The sequence below is a fragment of the Dreissena polymorpha genome, chromosome 1 (assembly GCF_020536995.1).
Source record: "Dreissena polymorpha isolate Duluth1 chromosome 1, UMN_Dpol_1.0, whole genome shotgun sequence".
NCBI lineage: Eukaryota > Metazoa > Mollusca > Bivalvia > Myida > Dreissenidae > Dreissena > Dreissena polymorpha.
In genome coordinates, this window is record NC_068355.1 from 17809523 (window position 1) to 17833632 (window position 24110).

The following is a 24110-nucleotide window of genomic DNA, read 5'->3' on the forward strand; positions in this document are numbered from 1 at the left end:
TACTAAAGTGATATTATGAGCATGTAACAGTTTATAGGTGTCTATCGCAACCGTTGATTATTTTTGATGTTTCTACTTCATATACACTTATATTAATTAATGCAGCATCATCATACTAAAACAATATACCAGAAAGAGAAAAATAATGCATTTGAATATCAACCGTACTTTCGTTTGACAACTGATCATGCGTTTACGAGTTGAACCTAAATTTAGTTTTAGTGCAGATTTTTTCATACGACACAAAGACACGAAATTGTTTTACGGATTATTTCAGCTTACAGGACTGGGTGGGTCACGTAAGAATATCGAATATAAAATATATTTTTATAAACAACTGGTAGCAAGGTGAGTTGCAGATAATTAATCAGTAACCACATTTTAACTAACTATTTTGACCTGTTAATTCTTTTCAGCTCAATTCAACAGTGCAAAATGCCCATAATATTACTTTAAGCATTAGCACGATGATAATTGATAATGTTAATAATCGAATCAAATAGCAATGCCCAACAAACCACTAAAACAGGTTTGTTCGAAGAACGCGCCTATAAATACGGATACTTCTCGTGTGGCCGGTTGACTCATATGTTTAAATTTCACTTCCATTCTTCTTTTGGTTTTCTGTTTTGTATCTATAGGTTTATGACCAGCAATATGTTATAATGTAAAATAAGCCGCGAAAACTCCCCGTAACATCCCGTACTGCGTGTGATGCAGCTAAGAACTGCACAGAAAAAGACATTCGCTATCCTTGATCTCATTCATTAAACTATTTACGCCGTATATCTTTTTTAAAGATATTTCTTGTATTATTATCAAATGATTATGTTTGTTACAATCCCAGAGATCAAACCAGCAGTGGAAGCAGGCACAAAGAAGGGAACCAATCTTCATGAACACTCGGAGTCCACAAAGTCAGGGGGAACCGATACAGGTATGCCAAGGGAGACTATACTATCAGCCTTACATTCAATATGTATGGCATACTTATATGTAAAACCATGTTATTTTATGCTGTTACCTTAATGACTATAATATTTTTCATTTTTAAACTGGTCAGGAAAATTTATTAGGAATGTCACTGTTCCAGCCTTAACCATTACTGGAATTACTTATAACATCAAAATCTGAATGCCCTTCCAATAGAATGCCTTTCTACTAAAAAGCAATTGCTCAATTTTTTAAAGAATTTCAATTAATTATTTGTCTTCTTACATAAAAAACATCAGTGTGATTGGTGTCATTTAGCTTAAAGTGTTACTTGGTTATCTATAAGATAGAATTATCTAAAGTTAATACCGTATCCTTTAAATGATACATAGCTACATGTCATTATTAATAAATGTAAACATTTTGCATCAGCATGATGTACAACTTCCCTATTCTTAACGTGTACACGATACTCTGAAATAACAAGTGCTTCGCAAAAATATAACTATTTAACATCTGCATTTGTGCATATATATATATATATATATTCTTTGATACTAGCTTGAACTTTTCCACAATGGGTTAATAGATTTATGGTTTAATAATTGTGTTCAAGTAACTGTGCATTTATTATAATCGCATCTAGCTGTATTTAGCAAAAAGGCAGATCTCATTTCAATCAAATTGTAATATACACATTAATTTCTGTCATGTGAATGCAAAAAATTAACAAATTTATGACATAAAAGTCAATTAGAATACAAAATTACACAAAATATATTGTAAGAACATGTAAGTTCTACATGTATTGTAATGGTGGTGAAACCTATTGAACAGAACTAATAAGGATTGTATTTCTTATACTAGATCTATCACAAGAAACAAAGAACTTGTGGAATTTATGCACAGATGGGTTAATATAAAATGTACGTTAAATATATTTTTGTCTTAAATCAGTGTAATATCGGCAAGTGGTATTCGTCTTCTTATTTAGCTTGCACTGTTTCAGAATAGACAAGTTCATTTGGGTCTCAGATGAGTGCTTTAGGGCCCATGGCCCTCTTGTTCAACAATTATAATAAAATAAAACTTTTAACCAATGTGTGTCATATTTTTAGCACATTGGGGAAAACAGATTTCAACCATTTGGCTTGATGACAACTGTGGTGTTTATGCCCCTGCTGAGGAGAGCATAATTATAGTGATCCCAATGTCCATCTGTCTGTCCGTCCGTGCATTTAGGTTTTGAAAAATGCTCATAACTTTTATGTCGCTTCAGATGTAACATTCATATTTGGTATGCATGTGTATATGGACAAGGCCTTTCCATACGCACACAAATTTTGACCCCTTTGACCTTGACCTTGTCCACGTTTAGGTTTCGAAATATGCGTTTAGGTTTTGAAAAATGCTCATATTTTCTATCAAAGTGTTTATAGGGGGCATATATCCCTATGGAGACGGCTCTTGTTATCACTTAAATTTCCATGTTATTGTTCACTTTAATTAACATTTCCATGTATGGATATTGACCAGTCTGGCAGCAAAATTTACAGCAAAATAAATTGACTTCTGATAAAGCACAGCAGGCTTGAATATTTTAACCCTTTGCATGCTGTGAAATTTGTCGTATGCTAAAATGTTGTCTGCTGAATTTCTAAAATTAGCATTTTCTTCGATTTTTTTCAAAGAATACTATCAGAATAGCAAACAGTTTAGATCCTGATGAGACGCCACATTCTGTGGCGTCTCATCTGGATCCAAACTGTTTGCAAAGGCCTTTGAAATTTGGTTCCAGCGCTGAAAGGTTTAACAAGCCCTGTCATTCACATAAAACCACTGGAAAATATTAGTTATGCTCATTAGAGATAGCATAAATCTTTCCTGTCATGTTATTACGTGTGCATAAATCACGTGACTGCAGCTGAAATATCAAACATGTTTCCATTAGCATCTTGCAATGCCTAATGAGCAATTCATATTGATTGTGTAATGGATGGGCTTATTTTGCATTAAATGAAGTAGGAAAAACTGTCTTTTGTCATCAGAGTCTTGTATGGCAATATTGCATTCAGCCCTTATGTGCAATACATTTATAAGAGCCATTAATGATTCTTAAAAACAGAACGAGTTTGTCACTTTTTCTGTTCATTCCTGATGGGAATTCCCTGTCACAAACACCAGGTTGAGATCAAAGTAAATATAGTCTTATGATCAAGGATTGGGCCTTTTCTCTGTATTTATAATGTTTCATACAGGTTTGCAATTTACAATAGCAAATACATTGTTAAACGCTACTAGTTTCCCCATACTTGTTGTTGCTTAACTCTCTGGTTTCAGGCTTAAGTTGTTTTGCATGTTACTTCATACATTGTGACTTAAGTTTAAAGGACATTTGTCAGTGTTCTTGAGGGTATCAAAATGAATTTACTATTGAATCATTTGCACTGTGTTGTGAATTAAGACTTTTAATCATAAGTGTATAAGCAATAACCTTTTATGATGTTTTGATGGAGAAATTTTGTATCATATGATAAATTTTTTTTTGTCATTTTATCAAAAACAGAAAAATAAAACGCTTTTCAAATTTTGTATTTTACAATTCTTGAAAACTATTATGAATATCTATAGGATACTGCAATTCTCATAATTGAGGTCTCGCATTATAATTTATCGATAAGAATCATCACATAACAATCTACTGGTTGATTTTTAGCAAATGAAATGCATTCCTATTATTCATTCGCTTACCTCCAAATGGGAGAGTTTTGTCTGGTTTAGGTTTTGCAGACGATGAAGACATAAACCAGTCTGACAATCCTTCGCCCGACCCAGATAAGGCAGACTTTGAAGATCCAGAACTTCTTGCAATAGCTGAAAAATTAAAAGAACTTGAAAATCAGTCTGATTCAGACGACAGTTCCAAATCAGGTGATTGAGAGCATGCACTTACCCGTTCATGCTTGTGTTAGAGTTGTTGTTGTTTTGTAGGGCTGCGTAGCTTAGTTTAATGTTGGTGTTCTGCTCCGTGGGTAGTCTTGCTTTGGTTGTCATCTGCTTAATAACTTGTATAGTTGACTCTGATAACTATGTAAGCTTTACTCTGACAACTATGTGTGCTTTACTCTTACAACTGTGTATGCTTTACTTTGATAGCTTTGTGTGTTTTACTCTGACAACTATGTGTGCTTTACTCTTGCAACTTTGTATGCTTTACTTTTACAAATGCGTGTGCTTTACTCTGAAAACTATGTGTGTTTTACTCTTGCAACTTTGTATGCTTTACTTTTACAACTTTGTGTGCTTTACTCTTACAACTTTGTATGCTTTACTTTGATAACTTTGTGTGCTTTACTCTGACAACTTTGTATGCTTTACTCCAAGAACTTTGTGATTTTTAATTTTTTTAAGAAGGATTTAGATTGTTGGAAACCATGAACTATCAGTTTTTGAATACCCAAAAGATGGCACACAATTTATGTTAGTCCCCATACATGCTATTATATTGACAACAATAATGTGGGAGCTTTTGCAAGAACATAAAATCTAGTAAGGTTTTATACATGTAACATTTATTAGTATTCTGATAATAATAGTTTTACAGTGTTTGTGTTGTTGAAAAAGAAATATTTCAAGGAAAACATTCAATATCCCTCATAAATTGACAATTATTAAATTGAGGAAGTGTTATGAATCCAATCCATTATATATGCAAGTTTTGAACTTTAAATCTATTTGCACAATTTACAAGGTCTGCTCTAGTAATGACTGGCTATAATGTAGTGTTATAAACAGGCAAGATCAGCAAGATCAGGGCAACACAATCCCACGCCTCATTATTGATCAGCCAAAAATGCCTTTTTCAAACCAGATATGTGCCTTGTGACCTATTACTTTTTGATTATATTGCTCGTAAGGCAAGCTCTTTGTGGTGAAACTTCATTAGATGCCAGTTAGTGATAAACTGAAAAGATCAGCTGCAGGGACATTAAGCTTGTAAATGTATGTCCATATACAATAAAATCATGCTGGTTTTGATTTTAAATGGTGTTGAAATAATCTGTAATTGTCTGCCTTTGAAAGGGTTGTTTTAATTTGCAGCAGCAACAACAACAACAACAATAACTTGATGTTAAGTGATTTCAAAGGAAATAATATTTATTAATATAGACTGAAGGAGATGTTTTCCCAATGCTGTGTAAAATTGCATTAGTAAAGGAATATGTATTGTAAATAGCCACTAGCAACAAAGTTATTTATGAACCATTAATAGATTAATTATTAACCAGGTTTTCCGAAGGAAAAAATGGTTATTAGATTGGCGAATGCAGGCGGGCTGGCGGGCTGGCGGAACAAGCTTGTCCGCTCTCTAATTCAAATAGTTTTCATCTGATCTTTACGAAACTTGGTCAGAAGTTGTATCTAGACAATATCTATGTCAAGTTCCAATATGGGTCATGCCTGATTAAAAACTAGGTCACGGGGTCATTAAGTGCGTTTTAAACATTGAGCATGTTATCCGCTTTCTAATTCAAATAGTTTTCATCCGATCTTTACGAAACTTGGTCAGAAGTTGTATCTAGACAATATCTAGGTCAAGTTCGAATATGGGTCATGCTGGGTCAGATACTAGGTCACGGTGTCGAAAAACAGATTGATTTTGAAACAAGGGGGGTAATTGTCATTAACAATCAGTAGCAATGCACATTTTGAGTTGCAGTTGTCTCCCTTTATCAGACTTTTTTAAATTGAAAACCTGGTTTTGTGACAATTTTGTCCCTTGTTTTATTACATGTTTTTAAATTAAATTACTTTTAACAAGGAATTGATATTTGATAAAGCCTTTCATGTTTAGTAACTAAATCAATATAAAAAATCTCTCTTTATAAATAAATCATTTAAATCTCTTTAAGTAATGTTTAGTTACATTATGCAACATTCGGTATGTGTAAAGTTTGCTGTTTATGTTTAATGTAGTCTTAGCTTTGCCAGATTTAGATCTTTGATACGTTTATAACCCATACCATTTAAAGCAAATATTAATTTGGTTTTGTACTGAAGTAAATGGCAAATAATTCTTTTACTTTACTTGGAATATGCTAATGTTTAAAAATAACCAAAGTTCTCAGGTGTGATATGCTATGGGGTGTAATGCTATGGAAGTGTGTGATGCCAAAGTGTATTATAACATGGAGAGCATGACACTTCCTGACAGAAATAAATAATCTTGAACAAACTGCACCAAAAAGCATGCAACATTTGATTCTGGTCTTTTTGTCTTAAAAGTATATACCTTGATGCCAATTGCAATTAATATGTATATCTTACACACAAAACTTGTAAACTCTTTTGCTGTTTTCTGAAACTAAACATTAATTATAAAATCATAGATGCTTATACTTTTGACCAGATTTTATGAGAAGCAGTAATTATTTGTTCTACTTAAATTATGATATTGCTTGCATTAGTTGCATAATTGGTGTTTTAAGGAAGTTTGAAATAAACACATTTTCACATCATCTCGTATGTAGTTATGTTTGAAGTTGAACCACTAACCTGGTGTTTGTACTATCATACAGGTGTGAAACAACTAGCAATTATAGATCTACTTCTGATGATAACTCTGAATTCATTTTCCCAGCTTTGTTCATGATGTGAAAAAGCAACATACTGTAAGAATAAAAGACTGGACTACACAAATCAATTAATGCAGGATTTAAATTAAATTTATCGTAATATGTTTTGTTGTAATAGAACTTCAAATAAGTAATTACTTTCAGTTATGTACCAGGCAGAGGTTTATCAAGATTTTCATAGTTATATTATTGATATTCTTTTGCAATGAAGAGCCTGTAAATTTATAAATTATTGCAGATCTCATAATACAATAGCCCAATAATCATTTCAGACAAGGGAGAAGATTCTGGCATGGAAAGCAGGGGAGATCAGCAGGTAGAGAGGGACATGTCCGAAATGTCCGTTCTTGAGAGTCGCTTGTCAGTGCTTGCAAAGAAGGGTCCGATCCAGGTGTATATTGCTAAATATAGCTACGACCCTTACGTCTTTTCCCCCAATGAGAACCCAGAGGCTGAACTACCTCTTAAGGCTGGAGACTATGTGCTCGTATATGGAGAAATGGATGAGGTATGACCACATTCTTTTATTGATCATCATGATAGAAGTTTGAATAAATGAATCATAGAGAGGGTAAAGACATGATAGTCGAGATTGCGACGTCCATGCTGAGACAGATATTTTTTGCCATTGTATGCTCTTTATGACTTTTGTTTAATTTTTAAATGACGCTCACTTTCCAGCAATATCAATACAAAATTGATAAGCATTTATTTCGTGTTCAAATTTTCTTTAAATTTCTACTTTACTTGCCGCTAATTTACTAAGGGGAGCTGAAATAAGGTCATTTGGCAAACTGCTAGCGAGTAAAGTGGAGATAAAGAGCGAATATTTATACCAAATAAATGCTAGTATAAATAGTTATACTAAAAAATAAAGGGTATAAACATGCCAAAAATACCTTTCTCGAGATTGGATGTGGCCATCTTGACAATCACATGATTTCCCACTCTGCGAAAGGAACCATAACTTAACAAGTTAAAATAATCTGTTTCTTTTATTTCTTTTTTTAATCATAGATAAAAATCTTTAATATTTGATGTTTTGTTTTATACAAAATATGACATACCGGTAATAAATTTCCTTTTGCAAAAAAGGTGTCATTAATACAATTTTCTTATATGAATAATCTTGCCACAAAAGAATGTAAAATTGAAGAATATCTATGTGAATTCCTTATCTTATCAATCAAGTGTGTTAAATACTGGATATAGCTAAAACATGCTGTATCAATTTTGGAGTTCTGTGATTATTCTTGTGACAGTCATATACACAGTGATTGGTCCATTAAGCCCATGTTGCAAAGGTTGCAATCCAGGGTTTACATTTCAGGATGGCTTCTTTGATGGGGAATTGTTGGATGGTAAACGTGGACTGGTGCCATCTAACTTCATACAGAAAGTAGCAGGTGAGAGTTGGATATCGTGGCGTAGCATTTCTAGAATGTATATAAAGGACAGAACAAAAGATTAATTTAAAAGTAAGGACTTGTGAAGAAAAATTATTAATTTTCTTAATAGTGACATGTCATTATTTTTATCTCTACTGGAAGTACTTTTTAGTTTTCGGACACTCTTGATTTTCAGAAACCCCCTTTTTTAGCCCAAAACTTATTTTTTATATTCCGTCTTTAACTTACAGAGGAGGACATGGAGGACTTCCAGACGGCGATGGCCCTTGCAGGTCAGGAGGAGGACAGCACCGCCGCCAACAGTATGGCCGCCCCTGACCTGGACAGCAGTGCTGAACTGGAGAAACCGGACCTCCTGGAAGGTATGTCTTATGTCTACTTGCCACTGAAAACTGACCTCCTGGAAGGTATGTCTTATGTCAACTGGCCACTGAAAACTGACCTCCTGTAAGGTATGTCTTATGTCTACTGGCCACTGAAAACTGACCTTCTGTAAGGTATGTCTCGTGTAACTTGCCACTGAAAACTGGCCTGGAAGGTATGTCTCACGTCTACTGGCCACTGAAAAAGGACCTCCTGTAAGGTATGTCTCACGTCTACTCGCCACTGAAAACTGGCCTTAAAGGTATGTCTCAGTCTACTGGCCACTCAAAACTGGCCTGGAAGGTATGTCTCACGTCTTCTGGCCACTGCAGGTAGTGGTGATTATAAGTTGATGCACACAATGTCGGTGTCCCATCTGCATGAACATTGTGGGAGAATCATAATTATAACTAATTGCAATAATCAGTGGAATTTAAAAGAAGTTGCTTTTATAAGCTAACCCGATGGTATATAAAGATTGAGTCTGAATTTTATTATTTTCCTTCGATCATTTAAGAATAAAAATATTTGTACACCCCCGGTAGGAGGGGCAATAGCGGTTGCACTGTCTGTCGTTCTGTCAGTCTGGCATCCTCTTTTCTGGAAAAAAAATACGTGACCCATTAAGATATTGAGCTGATTTTTGGTACGTGAGTCCACCTACATGACCTACAGACAAGTGGACAATGTGTTCCAGCTTGTAGATTTTTTATGAAGACACTGGCCAGCGTCGTGCTAAAACCTTTACATTGGCTCTAAAATCAAAGTGCTTCCACCTACAACTTTGAAACTTCATATGTAGATGCACCTTGATGAGTTCTATACGCCACACCCGTTTTGGGTCACTAGGTCAAAGGTCAAGGTCACTGTGACCTCTTAAAAAAAATAAAAAATTCTGACAAGCTTTTCGCAGCCGAGCGTGGCACCCGTTAAGCGGTGCTCTTGTTTATGATTACAGTTTATATTTGCATTTTATTTAAACCTAATATTATAGAGTCCAAGTTGAAAGATGAGCAAGGAAGTGACCTTGATGAGGAGCAGACAGCTGTTGTTAACCATGCCAACAGTGCTGTTAAAGGCCGCTTACATTCTGGTGAGCTATCCCAGTGTAAACTACCTTTATTGAACAATAACTGGTATACTATTTCAAGTAATATTGTTAATAGATGTAGCTAGTGTTTTACAATTCTAAGACTAGATGCATGTGAGTAGAGTATCATCCCAGATTAGCCTGTGGAGTCCGCAGATGTTAACCCTTTTAGCGCTGGAACTGGATTTTAAAGGCCTTTGCAAACAGTTTGGATCCAGATGAGACGCCACAGAACGTGGCGTCTAATCAGGATCCAAACTGTTTGCTATTCTGATAGTATTCTTTGCAAAAAATCGAAGAAAATTCTTATTTAAGAAATTCAGCAGACAACATTTTAGCAGACAACAAATTTCCCAGCATGCAAAGGGTTAATCAAGAATGATACTTTCAACTTCCATGGCCTTTTTCTTTTAACACGAGAAAGTAGCTTAAAAAGCTAAAATCCAGTCCAGATGGAAAATGTTGTTGCAGATTAGCGTATGCATATTGCACAGGCAAATCTGGTAAGATACTTTATGCACATGCATTAAGTTCAGGTTTTCTCAGGGCATGGCTCATATGTACCCTAACACCCTTTGACTGAACAGCAATATCATCATATGAGTCGCGTTCTGAGAAAACTGGGCATAATGCATGTCCACACAAGCTAATCAGGGACGATCACTTTCCACTTTTATGGTGTTTTTCGTTTAAATATAGTCTATTCTTACTGAAAATCTTGTTTAGGCGGAAAGTGTCGTCCCTGATTAGCCTGTGCAGACTGCACAGGCTAATCGGGGATGACACTTTACGCACAGGCATTATGCCCAGTTTTCTCTGAACGCGACACATATCAACACTTCACTACAGGTGCTCCGTTTCCACGCAGTCTGCAGCTGGACCGTCAGCTCGCCACCAGCATCCTGGTCAGCTGGTCTCCACCAGATAACATCGCCCCAGACGAGATACGCTCCTACCATGTGTTCCTCGATGGAGACTTCAAGCTCCTCGTGCGCGGAAATGAACGCACTAAAGCTCTCTTAGAAAATGTGGAATCTAGAAAGGTAGATCTTTCAACAAATGTTCCTCCAATGAAATGGACCTGTTTGTTTTATATTTTGTTGTTGAAATGTTTAATATTTTTGTGGCCATTGCACTTATAATTATGTTCATAACGATAGCTCTGAACTAAGTAGCAATTGCGCATCATTATTATATTAATCCTACAACTGAGGGTTTAATGATATGATGCTTTATAGATTGGACTTTGTTTAGAGAATTGATGATTTAAAACAGCAATGAAGGTTCTATAATTCAACTGCATTTCAGATTCACAGAGTCAGTGTTCGTTGTATCAGCTCCGAGGGCCAGTCCCACGACAACCAGTGCACCATACTGGTCGGCAAAGGTAGGGTGTGATATATTGAATATAACATTAGTGCAGTGCAGCCTATTGTTTCATATTGCTTTAGAAAATTTTAAGGTTGAAGTGTTGATTTTTTTTATAGACTTTGTTAATTTTAGATACAGCATTCACCAATTAATACAATTTTGTTTGTAAATATGCAAGGCGTAGTCCCTGACATTTGTTTTCAATGCACTTTATTATGTAGACTTTAAGCTTTAAGCGTCTCTCTGCGCCATGCAGATGATGAAGTATATGAGCTAATTATAGATAATGATGTACATTATATTAGATAACTGATAAGTAGAAGAAGTATTAGATAATATAGTAGTAATCCACGCAGATAGTTTCATACTTAACTTTTAAGATAATGCAGTGTAAAAAAATAAATAAGTGCTTGATTGCCATATGAGTAAGTTTTATGCTTCAACGAATGAAAAGACCTTTTAGTGTTGTACCTTCTGTTTGTATTGCTCTCACATCCTGAATATTATTAATGACATACATTATATCAATATATTATTACAGTTTCTGGGGGCATTAATAAGCAATTCTTTTATCATTTCTTTAATATAGTAACTACCATCTTTGCTTGTGATTATTTTTCTATAAAACATAAACACTTTTTATGTTTCAACTAATGTAAAGACCTTTGAGTGTTGTACATTCTATTTTAGTTTATAGAGGCATTTACTTGCATTTTCTTTATTTGTTCTTTAGTATAGTTATTACCATCTTAGCTTCTTATTAATCATATACATATTTAATTCAATATTAATTGTAGATCGATATTTTCATATGGAGACAGGTAATGCATTCAAGAATTATCTCTTGATCTCTGCCCATTCAACCTTTCCCATAAATCATTTTAACAACACTATTAATGTAATTGAATGATTATTGATGTATTTCTGGAATCAAAATCAATATTTTGTCACTGTATATTAAACAGGCAAATTTTGTCAATCTTGAACAATTTCATATTTGTTCATGCATTCTAAGGGCTTTGTTATGGCTTTAAAAGTATAATGTGTATCATTTATATTTCCGTATGTGCACAAGTATTTTTTTAGCAATATAAATAACTGACCAGGACTTTAACATTTTCATATTCACTAGTATTAATTTTGTCTTATTAATACAAATTGTGATATGGATTTAGATGTCAGGGAAAAAAATTGCTTAAACATTGTTCTGTAATTTTAATCAGAGTTGAATACTCAGATTTGAGTAATGGAGTATCAGTAGCATAAATGAACTAAATCATCATCATCATCAGAATCTCTCATATATTTGTACTCAAGAGAAGACATTTGGTGTTCATCTTCAAAAGCTTGGGAGAACAACAATACAGAGTAGTATTATTATCATGCAACTTAGCTTGGTGGCTGCTTAGTTCAAGGTTTATTACTAGAAGGATATAGCAAAGAATTGCAGCTAGAATGTGCCTGTCACCATAATTATGTTAACAAACTGTAGGGAGACATTTTATTCAATCAAACCTTCAGGAACATATTTTGGAAGTGAATTAAGTTTTAGAACCTTATTTTTTACTGTATACTAAATGCTGACTTCTATGAAAGTTATCCTAATCAATTAATGCATTTTGGTGCAATCCAAAATATTGTTTAAATACCTTTTACAAACTTTTCTCTTTTAAAAGAGGTTTTGCTAAAATGTCTATGAAAAACCTTTGGATTAAAAATACCTATGTAAGCATAAACAACTGTTCAATTTACGAATATCTATTGATTTAAACAAAACATTTGTTAAAAATCCTTCATACATGAAATAGACATTTAACAACTTTGGTCAACAGCCCTATTATTGAAATATTGCGGAAAGCTATTTTACATGTTTGATTCAAGTTTTTTTTCATTTTATTGTGAGGATTTTTTCAAAAATGTTTTAAGTTCTGTTTTATGATTATTACAAAAGGTAATTCAACCTGATTACTTTCAATGCACAATAAGTATTTTTAGCCCATGGTGAACCAAAATCATGTCTCCCTACAATTGTTACAAATTCATAATCATTTGCAGCCTGCAGTACTCCGACAATATGTAACGTCTCTATCATTATTTAACAAATGTAACATTTCCCACCGTTCTCCCCGCACGCAGATGTGATCCCCACCCCGTTTGACCTGCGTGTATTTGACCTCACTGCCACCACGGCAACTGTGAGCTGGACACCCGGCGACAGCAGACTGCATCACGCCATCTATGTTAACAATGTAGAGGTGTGGGTGGCTAAACCAGGGGTCTTCTCTTATACATTGTCAGGTATTCTTGGTGTTTATGTTACCATGGAAACATAGAAAATGGCATGCTTTTCTCTATAGTTTGAATGAGTTAGTTTTTTGCGCAATTTCAAATTACATACACAAATTTCTAAATGAGTAAAAATGTATTATTGTTTGTGCATATTTATACTTATTTTAATCTTTTTTTAGAGCATGCAGTACGAAAAAATATTTGCTAACTGAAAACATTTAACAGCATTTTGGTATCTGGGGAAATTAATTTAATTGACCCTTATTATGTGTAGCAATAACATGTTAACTGTTTCTAAAACACCTATTTGCATGACTTTATTCACAAAGTTGATAACAATATCTAATAACATTGCCATGGCATTATCATTTATGTTAGATAATGTAGTTTGCTTTTTATTTTGAATAATTTGACTTGCTATGTTTAGAAAGATTTTCAATTTTAGTTGTTGTTTATACTTTGTTTTGTTATGGGAATCTTTAATAATTTTCCATGTACACAAAATCTTATTTAAAAAAAAATGAATTAAATATATTATGTTAGGCATACACACAAATGAAACAACAACCAAACCTTTACCCTTTCTATGCAAACATCATCTGTATTTTCATGATTTTAAAGAAACTGATCAGTATGTATACTTGTTATTGCTTGCTGTGGCAGTGATGATGTGCATGCAATCTCTGAAACATATACTCAATATACTGACATATTCTACCCTATAGCCAATGCAAGGTGCAATTAACAAACATGTATTATAAAGCCTTAGCTTGTTATCTCATTTGGCAAAGATCCTGGTGCCCATGTTATTAGAACTTGAATTTTAAATTGTGTAATTATGAAATAATAAGTTTTCTGGCATTATTAGTTATTTCATTAAAAAATGGCCTCAGTAGATTTTGTGAATGTAGAAATATGTGTCTTTTGACTGGTATTTAATTCATATACATAACTGTTACACTGTTACTCCAATATAGCGCTGATGACGGGGTCCAAGCCATGCGACAGTGTTATAAACAGACAGCATTAAGTTTTTGAGCTCATTTATTGCAGGGGGCTATCGAAACAGATAAAGTATAGCCTAAAATGTAGGTCCTGTTTATTACCATGCTGTGTTATCATTCGCCAATATATTCATATACACCGAATCTTATCGATAACAGTGTACATACTGCTTTTCTGATGTGCACATATATCAGATAATCCAATTAAATTACATCACACAAAAAAATAATCTTGAAAAATTATGACAATAAATATGTTTAAGAATTTCATTAACACAACCATATGCATACACCATTTTTATGTCCCCCACCACTATTGTGGGGAGCATATTGTTTTTGCCGTGTCTGTTGGTTGGTTTCTGTGTGTGTTTGTGCAAACTTTAACATTTGCAATAACTTTTGCAATATTGAAGATAGCAACTTCATATTTGGCATGCATGTGTATCTCATAGAGTTGCACATTTTGAGTGGTGAAAGGTCAAGGTCATCCTTCAAGGTCAAAGGTCACATATATGGGTCAAAATCGCTAATTTAATGTACACTTTTGCAGTATTGAAGATAGCAGCTTGATATTTGGCATGCATGTGTATCTCATGGAACTGCACATTGTGAGTGGTGAAAGGTAAAGGTCAATGTCATCATTCAAGGTCAAAGGACAAATATATGGGGACATAGTGTTTCACAAACACATCGCTTGTTCAGAAGTGTAAAGAGAACAGTGCATTATGGGACAGAGCTTTCATTTGACGAGCAAATTAAAATTTAGATTGAATGCAATACGATACATGTACAAAGAATTGTTTTATTGAGTCATACGCAGTGATGTAAAAACCTTTATTCCCAGGGACTTTCTGATACCGGGCAAAACTGAAAGTGAATCTCTGTTAACAATTACACTGCGTTAGCATGTAAATAAATCGTCTGGATTTTTTTAATTAACGTTTTGTACACGTACTGAAAGATTAAATGCCGTTATACTAGAATAAAAATGAAATGTCAGAAAAACCTATTTTATACTTACTGTGCGCAGTATATTTCACAGCGGTTAATATAGACAAACTGCAATAATATCAAAGTAAGAATGTTTTAATCGTTTTGAATAACTTGAAGTTTATCATTATTCCGCTTGCACTTATGTTATTGAAATTAGCGCACCGAACCGCTCTGATAGGGAAAACATGTAATAAACACTGACACACAAGTTTTTCACACCTTTATTGACATTACACAACAGATTAACACCAATTAGCTGTGGGTGTCATTTATCCTCTAAGCGATTAAAAATCGGTTAAATGGACAGTTGAATAAAGCAATCAAGATGTGATCGCCACCATCTTTGAATTTTTCGAAAATACATGAAGTTGCATAACATGAATTTGAATCAGAAATGGACGGTTGGAGAAAAAACAGGATCCAAGCACCCCTAGCGTTATATTGGATACAGCATTATAACGGAGCGCGTTATATTGAAGTTACAGTGTATTAGTGGATGCGTAATGGACTCACATAACTCCTAGGCTATCATCCCTTTAATTCACTGTCCATTCACAAAAGTGTACCTTTAATACAACTGCAGGCCTAAATCCAGCCACAAACAACGTAGTGAAGATCCAGGCTCGCAACCTCGCTGGAAAGGCTGATAAGAATGCCGACAAACTGGTCTCCAGTGTGGAATTTACCACGGAGAAAGGAGGTATCATCTTGTATTTATCTCTGACATTTTGTTGGTTTGTTTTGAAATAAAAGACATTAATGGACAATTAACCATCACAAAAATATACTATACTTTCTTAGAGCATGAAGAATGAAATAGTTAATAATATTCTGTCAACACTATATGAGTCATTATTTGGTGACATGTGTGATCATCTGAGAAAATAATTCCATGGTCTTAAATTGTAAACTCTTCTATGCACATGTTGAAAGTTGTTTTTTCATTTCTCACTTTGAAATGTTTTTATTTCTCATCATGAAACTGTAGTTGCATAAAGAACTGTAGTTAAGCAGAAGCAACTTCTTGGCAGCAAGAAAGATTTCCATCTTTTCAGAGCTCATACAATTTTCAGGTACCACCAAAAAGGTGTGTTGGAAAAGTGGGCCCTCATTGAGGATACTTTACACTCATGTTATCTTCCAACAATTGGTGTTGGTTATTTCACCACTTTTTAGCTCACCTGAGCACAACGTGCTCATGGAGAGCTTTTGTGATCGCCTTTTGTCTGTTGTCCGTTGTGCAACATCAACATTTGCCTTGTTCACTCTCTAGAGGCCACATTTATTGTCCAATCTTCATGAAATTTGGTCAGAAGATGGGTTTCAATAATATCTTGGACGAGTTCGAAAAAAGTTATGTTTGCTTGAAAAACATGGCTGCCAAGGGGCGGGGCATTTTTCCTTATATGGCTATATATGGCTATAGCAAAATCTTGTTAACACTCTAGAGGCCTCATTTATTGTCCGATCCTCATAAAACTTGGTCAGAAGATTCATCCCAATAATATCTTGGATGAGTTCAAAAAATGAAGTCGGTTTGTTGAAAAACATGGCCGCCAGGGGCCGGGGCATTTTTCCTTATATGGCTATCAGTGCTCCAGCTAGAATTTGAAAAGGGCAGGGTGGCTTTTTTGTCAAAAGGGCACTTTCGACGCGCAGTATTTTGTGAAAAGGGCACTTTCGACGCGCAGTATTTTGTGAAAAGGGCACGTTCGAGCGCGCGGGTGTTTCTGGAATGCTTTCTATTGCATGTTAATTTATATGTTATAAATAATTGTATTATTCCCATTATTACTAAACCATTCAAATATAATGTCTACAATGAGGATTAAACTAATTACAATGTAATAAGAGATTTATGAATTATCATATGTAAAAAAAAAAAAAAAAAAAAATTTTTTTTTTTTTTTTTTTTTGGGGGGGGGGGGGGCAGGGCGGAGGTTCGGGAGGGCAGGGCGGAGGTTCGGGAGGGAAGGGCGCGGCGCCCTTCGATTTAGGCCTAGCTGGAGCACTGGGCTATAGTAAAACCTTGTTAACACTCTAGAGGCCACATTTATTTTCAGATCATCATGAAACTTGCTCAGAAGTTTTGTCCCAATGATATCTTGGATGAGTTCAAAAATGGTTACGTTTGGTTGAAAAACATGGCCGCCAAGGGGTGGGGCATTTTTCCTTATATGGCTATATAAGGCTATAGTAAAATCTTGTTAACACTCTAGAGGCCACATTTATAGTCCGATCTTCATGAAACTCGGTCAGAAGATTCATCCCAATAATATCTTGGATGAGTTCAAAAATGATGCCAGCTGGTTGAAAAACATGGCCACCACGGGGGCTGGGCTATTTTCCTTTTATGGCTATAGTAAAACCTTGTTAACACTCTAGAGGTCACAGTTATTTTCTGATCATCATGAACCTTGGTCAGAAGATTTGTCCCAATGATATCTTGGATGAGTTCGAACATGGTTTTGGTTGCTTTAAAAACATGGCCACCAGGGGCGGGGCATTTTTCCTATATATGGCTATAGTAAAACCTTGTTAACACTCTAGAGGCCACATTTATTGTCCAATCTTCATGAAATCTGGTCAGAAGATTGGTCTCAATGATATCTTGGATGAGTTCGAAAATAACATTTACTGTCCGATCTTCATGAAACTTGGTCAGAAGATTCATCCCGATAATATCTTGGACGAGTTCAAAAATGATGCCGGTTGGTTGAAAAACATGGCTGCCAGTTGGCGGGGCATTTTTCTTTATATGGCTATAGTAAAACCTTGTTAACACTCTAGAGGCCACATTTATTTTCCGATCTTTGTGAAACTTGTTCAGAAGATTTGTCCCAATAATATCTTGTTATCTCAGGTGAGCGACTTTGGGCCTTTCAGGCCCTCTTGTTTAAAGTTAAATCTTTGTTTTAATACTCACCCCCAGATAAATGTTTATGTTTGCTCTCAACCCCTCTGTGTTGCAGGCCTGCCTGATCCCCCAGTGAATGTGCAGGTTGAGGCAGGGCCCCAGGAAGGCAGCGTCCTACTGACCTGGTTTCCGGTCACTATAGATACCGAGGGCGTATCCAAGGGTGCTGTTGTTGCTGGCTACACAGTGTACGCAGATGGCAAGAGAATTAAACATGTTCCTGGGGCCACTAGTGAGTTTGATGCTGGTGTTTCTGATTACAGAAGTGAATGTGAACACAACTTTTGTCAGGATTGTCTAAATACACAAATTGTTAACTTGACATATGTTTTTTTGTTGGAACGTACATCCATTTAATTTCCTGTTGTTGTTTTTTTCTTAAGTAATAATGGATATACAAGGAAAGAAGAGTATTACTTATGTTTAGCTTATTTAAATATAAAATTTTGAAATTGTGATCCCAGTTTTTTCTGAGATATCTCTTATCTCAGAGATATTTAATATCTCTTTTCTGACATATTAAAGTTTTAAGATGTGAAGCCCATTTAAGCTGATACTGATCCAGATGTTTTCTGAAAAATATGTGTCTTGTTCTGTGAAAGCTGGTCATAATGCATATGCTTAAAGTGTCGTCCCAGATTAGCCTGTGCAGTCCACACAGGCTAATCAGGGACAACACTTTCCGCCTAAATTTGATTTTCGGTAAGGAGGGACTTCCTTGAAACTAAAAATACCATTAAAGCGGACAGTGTCGTCCCTGATAAGCCTGTGCGGACTGCACAGGTTTATCTGGGACGACACTTTACGCACATGAATTAAGCCCAGTTTTCTCAGAACAAGACACATATATTGTTAGCCTTATTTTGAAATATCTTATTCAAAGTTGTATAAAAACTACATAGTACGCTCAAATTGATTGATGAATAATGGAACAGATATTATTTCTAGTTCTTTATGATTTACTGATCATTGCAGATGACCACAGTATTTTAACAAAAGAAGATTACGGAGTGACGGCCCCTCGTGAACTGTATGTCTGCACTATCACCAAGGAGAAACTGGAATCTGATAGGTCAGAGGTCGTCATAATGCCTGAAGAGCTGATAAGGGAGATAATGGGAGCAGCTGTGGCTACAAAGAAGTCGTCTCCCATGCCCAAGACTAAGGTATGGGATATGGAAGACTGCTTGTGATTTTAGTTTTACACTGGTCTGCTGATTTTCCATTTTAATTATAATGAAATAAAGACACACCTCATTAAATCTTTCATGTAACCCTAAATGAAGGATTAAAAATAATAGCTTTAATATTGCTTTAGTGGTTGTTGTCGGATCGGGTACTACTTTAAAGGAAAATATACTGAAACTTAATATTGGTATTCTAATTCTAATTTGGTTGTTGGGTAATTAAAAAAAAAAAAATGTACATATTTATTTAAGTATTCTGTAAAATGGCCTCTATATTATAGAAACTCCTACTAAAAAAAAACATGTTTAGCCAGGTTTTGTTCAAAGAGAATTTTGTTTCGTATTAGTGCTTTTACAAAAACAGATTTTGGGCCGGAATATAATTTGGGTACAGTCTCCATTGTCTGGTCATGTTTTAGCCTATTTTCTGTATCCGGGGTAAATTTAAATATACTGAAGAGTACCCAGGGTACATTAAAGTAGAACCCGAGCAAACAATTATGACAAGACGAGCGTTAATATTGGTTTCTAAGAAAGATCACTAAGATACCTTCAGAGCAGTAATTTTAATTTAAAGAAAATAATATTTAACATAAATAATACTCAATTGATCTATTATGACTATGTTACTAATCAACTGCTAAGATTTTCTTGCTGTTTCAATGTTGATCACAACTGACCACTGTAGCACCAGACCATAATGCTCCTCTGCCCAGTCTCATCATGCCTGCCATCTATGCTATACATTTATGCAAGGTTTGGAGGTCCAATAAGTGGACAGCATATCTCCAGACCAGACTTGGCCATGCTGCATTATGGAATAAGACTCATTTTTGCATGACACGGGTCGCATAATGAAGCCTCAACCCTATGTACCAATGCTCAAACACTGACCAATTTCCTCCCCATCCAGGAGTCCCCAGTTCCAGCTGGTGAGGCTGTAGCAGTGATGGAGCCCGGGTTTGACCTAGTGACCCAGGTCTACAAGGACCAGGTGAGGTCAGGGGTCAACTATCAGGTCATACTCGATGTACTGCTGACCTGGGGCTAGTTTTAGTAGCATTTCATGTTTTATTCTTACTACTAACTCATCTGGACTAGATTTAGTTTGTAATTATATGTCTCTATTAATGATTTTCTTTTAGATAATTTAAAATGTTTTTTTTTATCTTGTTTAACTTTAAGTCCTTGAATGTAAATGGTTTCCTAAAAACCCTTTTTTTTCCTGTATTGCATCATTAATATTTATTTTGGTTCTGAATACACATAATCTGTGCATTATTTTATCCTCAAAAATTAATCATGTAAAAAGTCATTATATGATTATAAATACAAAAAAACTCTACTTGTAATGATATTGAATGAACATAGAATTATTAATCTGTATTTCAACATTATAACTAAAAGTCTTATGGATTAGCTACAAATATTACGATGGTAAGGATTTATTTATAATCTTGATTTACTGTAGGTGTTGTGAATGTGACGCCAAAGGAGAAGGCTATACAATACGATTGTCTGAGAAAAAAAGTAGTTTGAGTTGTTTATTCAAATTTTTCTTACCTTGACATGAAAATAAAATAGTTATATATTAATTATGTTTTAAAGTTTGTTACATCCAAAATAATGTCAGTTTAAAGAACTGGCCGTAACTTTTGACTCCGATAGATGAATGAAATTGATCTTGTACGCATCATCCTTACTGATGTAGTTAAATTGTTGAAGTCTAGATTTTAGGTAGTATTAATCTAACTAGTGTCTTCTTTAGCAAAGTAGAGATTCCTATCCATGATGAGTTAGTTGAGAATGATGTGTTTTCCCTTCGACAGCCCCTTCTGCTGCCTTCAAGCAATTTCCAAGAACCCTTTTATGACAGTAGTTGCTCCGAACTGTCTGATATTCCCGAAGTAGAGGAGCCTTCCTCCCCAGATTCAACCAATGAAAACCCTCCAATGAAAGATACTTTGAAATCATTGGTCAATGGGCTTTCAAATATGTCCCATGACAGTTCAGATTTTGAGGAAATATATCAAAGAAATCTAACTCAGGTTAGAGTGGGTAATGTTTATCTCCGTGTTTGCGTGGTTTTGGGTCCCGTGTTTACTCCGCTGCAAGTGTGTAAGGCATGATGGGTAATACCAGGTCTTGTAACTCGGTGATGGGTCATGTAACGGGAACTTTCTGTTTTGGCAATCCTCTTTCCTCCTTAAAAAACTTATACATACTAGTATACATTAATATCAGACTTTTTACCATGTATTTATGTTGACCAATATATACTACCATAATTATTTCTATTGTGCTGTGTTAATCTGCTAACTTTTAATGACTGTACAATAAATTGCTGTTTTCCTGTAATAATAACTCCAGCCTTGTCAGTTATAACTCTAAACCAATTAATATGAGATCTTTACACATTGAATCACCTAATATAAAACTTAGATTTTAATTATATATTAATAATAACCTTTGGAAGTGATAGTAGAAGTCTTTGACACTCTATACACAGAAGTGTTACCCACTGTCTTCCAAACATGCCAGGTGTGACTCTGCACATAACAGTGTGTTTTCAGAGTGTGGTCTTAACAGAGTGTTTTTAACCCTTTCCCCAATAAGAAGCAAAGTGAAAATGGCTTTTGTAACCAGCATAAAACCAAAACAGCCTGCGAGTAACTCGCAGAACTCGCAGTTTGTTCAGGTTTTACGCTGTTTGCTGCTCATCAGTAACTAAGGGTTGGAAATGAAGCCTCTAAAAGTTGAATTTAGTTAGAAAAGTCTTTGATTAAATGTTACTTTCTAAGGGACTACACATGTGTCAAAATAGGATTCTACATGTAAATGGCAAAGGGTTAACAACGTGTTCTGAACACAGTCACTAATTGTGGTTGAACACAGATGTAATATAGATTAACTATAATGTCTATGGTCACACAGTGATATATAGAGGTGTTAACCTAGATTTGAAGAATGATTTTCTGTGTTTTTGAGTAGAGTTTATTTATTAGATACTATAGAAACTTTTGTGTCCGATTGTCTAATTCTTAATTTTGTTGACTATGAACATTTTATACACATTTTATAATTTCCCACAGCACATGATATTGCACTTTACACAAAATGAAAGACAAGAAAGTATTTCAGGGCCGGATCCAGAGAGGAGATAACTATGGGGGCACAATTTTTTTCCACAAAACAAATGCTGAAGGGTGGGGAGGGGGCGGGGGGGGGGGGGGGGGCTTGAGTTGATAGATGGACTCTTACAGACATCTTCATGATGAGTTCTGAAAATAAAAGAGAGAGTTTTTAGAAATGCATAATTCAGTTTTATTAGCTACGCAAACATTTTATTTCAAAATATACATTAATACTGTTGGTCTGATCAATATTTCAATAACCATTTTTTTATCAGAGCTCATATAAAGCGTGATAAATATGAATGTTATTAGTTGAAATGCAAAACCTGAAAAAAGTACACAAAATGTTTGATAAATTTCAATAATGGTAATGAAATTAATATCTACAAGTTGTATACAGAGCGGAACAGGCATATATCATTTTATGGGCTTTATTTATAATACTATCAGTATGAAGAAATTTGTTAATAAATTTACACTCAATCTTTTTGTTCTTTTATTTCAATCTTAAATAGTCATATAACATACTGAATAAATTTAGCGCAATAAACGGGTTATAATACATTTAAAAAAAATCTTACCTTAGACTCAAAAACTTCGGCACAGCTAGTGTCTGACTCTGTGTTTTTTTGTGAACGGACCAAAAAATTGATTCGGCCTTTTTGCCTTACGCTTCATAGTTATGAAGACATTGCCGTGATACGCTGTATTATATCCCGCAAGAAACGTCTCCATATATTATGTTCCCATGGTTATGACATCTGACAATACAGTGTTAATTGGTACACTTGCCATCACATCAATGTTTGAGATCATCCAGAAACTTATTTAGTGTAAATGACAGACGCTTAAAATCTACTGCCGAAAAGAGAGCATATCGCACTACAGAAGTTGTTTCGACGGTAATAATCGAGTGTTAACGTACAACATGTGCCCCCCTGTGGAAAGTTGGTAGGGGCACGACCTCTGTTGAAAATCGGGGAAATCGGAACATCTGGCCAACTTTGTTTCACAAAAAACACTTACACAAAAAAAGAAGTGCCCCCCCCTCCCTCCCCCCGGTGAATCCGTGCCTGTGATATTGTACAATATGCTATTTACCAAATAATGTTTGCATAGTTTTTACCCTTTATAAGAAAATAATAATCTTTGGTTTTTGCAGTAGAATTTGGTTTATTGCAATTGAGCAAATGAAGGTTGCACATCGGATGATGTTTTTGATATAAACATACATTTTGTTGATATTTTATGGAAACTAGAAATTCCATTTCGACCTTTTGTTGCTAACAATGCTTGGCGGTGAGTACTGATATAATCATGGACACTTCAAAACAGGAGAATCCAATGCATTCCTTATAATTGTGTCTTGTTCTGAGAAAACTGGGTTTAATGCATGTGCGTAAAGTGTTGTCCCAGATTAGCCTGTGCAGTCCGCACAGGCTAATCGGGGACGACACTTTTCACCTTAACTGGAGTTTAGAAGAGACTTCCTTTAAATGAAAAATACCATAAAAGCGGAAAGTGGCGTCCCTGATTAGCCTGTGCGGACTGCACAGGCTAATCTTGGATGACACTTTACTCACATGCATAAAATCCAGTTTTTTTCAGAACAAGACTCAAATGATCTTAATAAAGAAGATTAAATCACCAAACCTCTTTGTTTTAAAGTGAATAATTACTAACTTGATTCACTCAATGTCAGCAGTATTTAAATAGTAGCTGAAGGACAAAATGGGTTTGAATAATGAAACCTTTTAATGTAAGCCTTGAACCTTAACCCTTTC

At 34.9% G+C, this 24110-nt stretch overlaps 1 protein-coding gene across 11 annotated transcripts in view; it reads left to right on the top strand.

Annotated features, from left to right (window-relative positions):
- The window catches only part of LOC127872828 (RIMS-binding protein 2-like), a 185902-nt gene that overhangs the window by 146007 nt on the left and 15785 nt on the right, over positions 1–24110 (top strand). For 7 of the 11 annotated variants that reach the window (XM_052416251.1, XM_052416259.1, XM_052416287.1 and 4 more), the window contains 15 exons: positions 848–937; positions 3715–3864; positions 6842–7077; positions 7900–7975; positions 8209–8340; positions 9336–9434; positions 10281–10474; positions 10740–10818; positions 11600–11623; positions 12939–13100; positions 15672–15788; positions 18061–18237; positions 18981–19171; positions 20106–20186; positions 21022–21240. In XM_052416251.1, coding sequence (XP_052272211.1) covers positions 848–937; positions 3715–3864; positions 6842–7077; positions 7900–7975; positions 8209–8340; positions 9336–9434; positions 10281–10474; positions 10740–10818; positions 11600–11623; positions 12939–13100; positions 15672–15788; positions 18061–18237; positions 18981–19171; positions 20106–20186; positions 21022–21240 — 2027 coding nt within the window. The remainder of the gene's footprint in view (positions 1–847; positions 938–3714; positions 3865–6841; positions 7078–7899; positions 7976–8208; positions 8341–9335; positions 9435–10280; positions 10475–10739; positions 10819–11599; positions 11624–12938; positions 13101–15671; positions 15789–18060; positions 18238–18980; positions 19172–20105; positions 20187–21021; positions 21241–24110) is intronic. The other 4 variants (XM_052416297.1, XM_052416277.1, XM_052416262.1 and 1 more) reach the window with 4 other exon arrangements.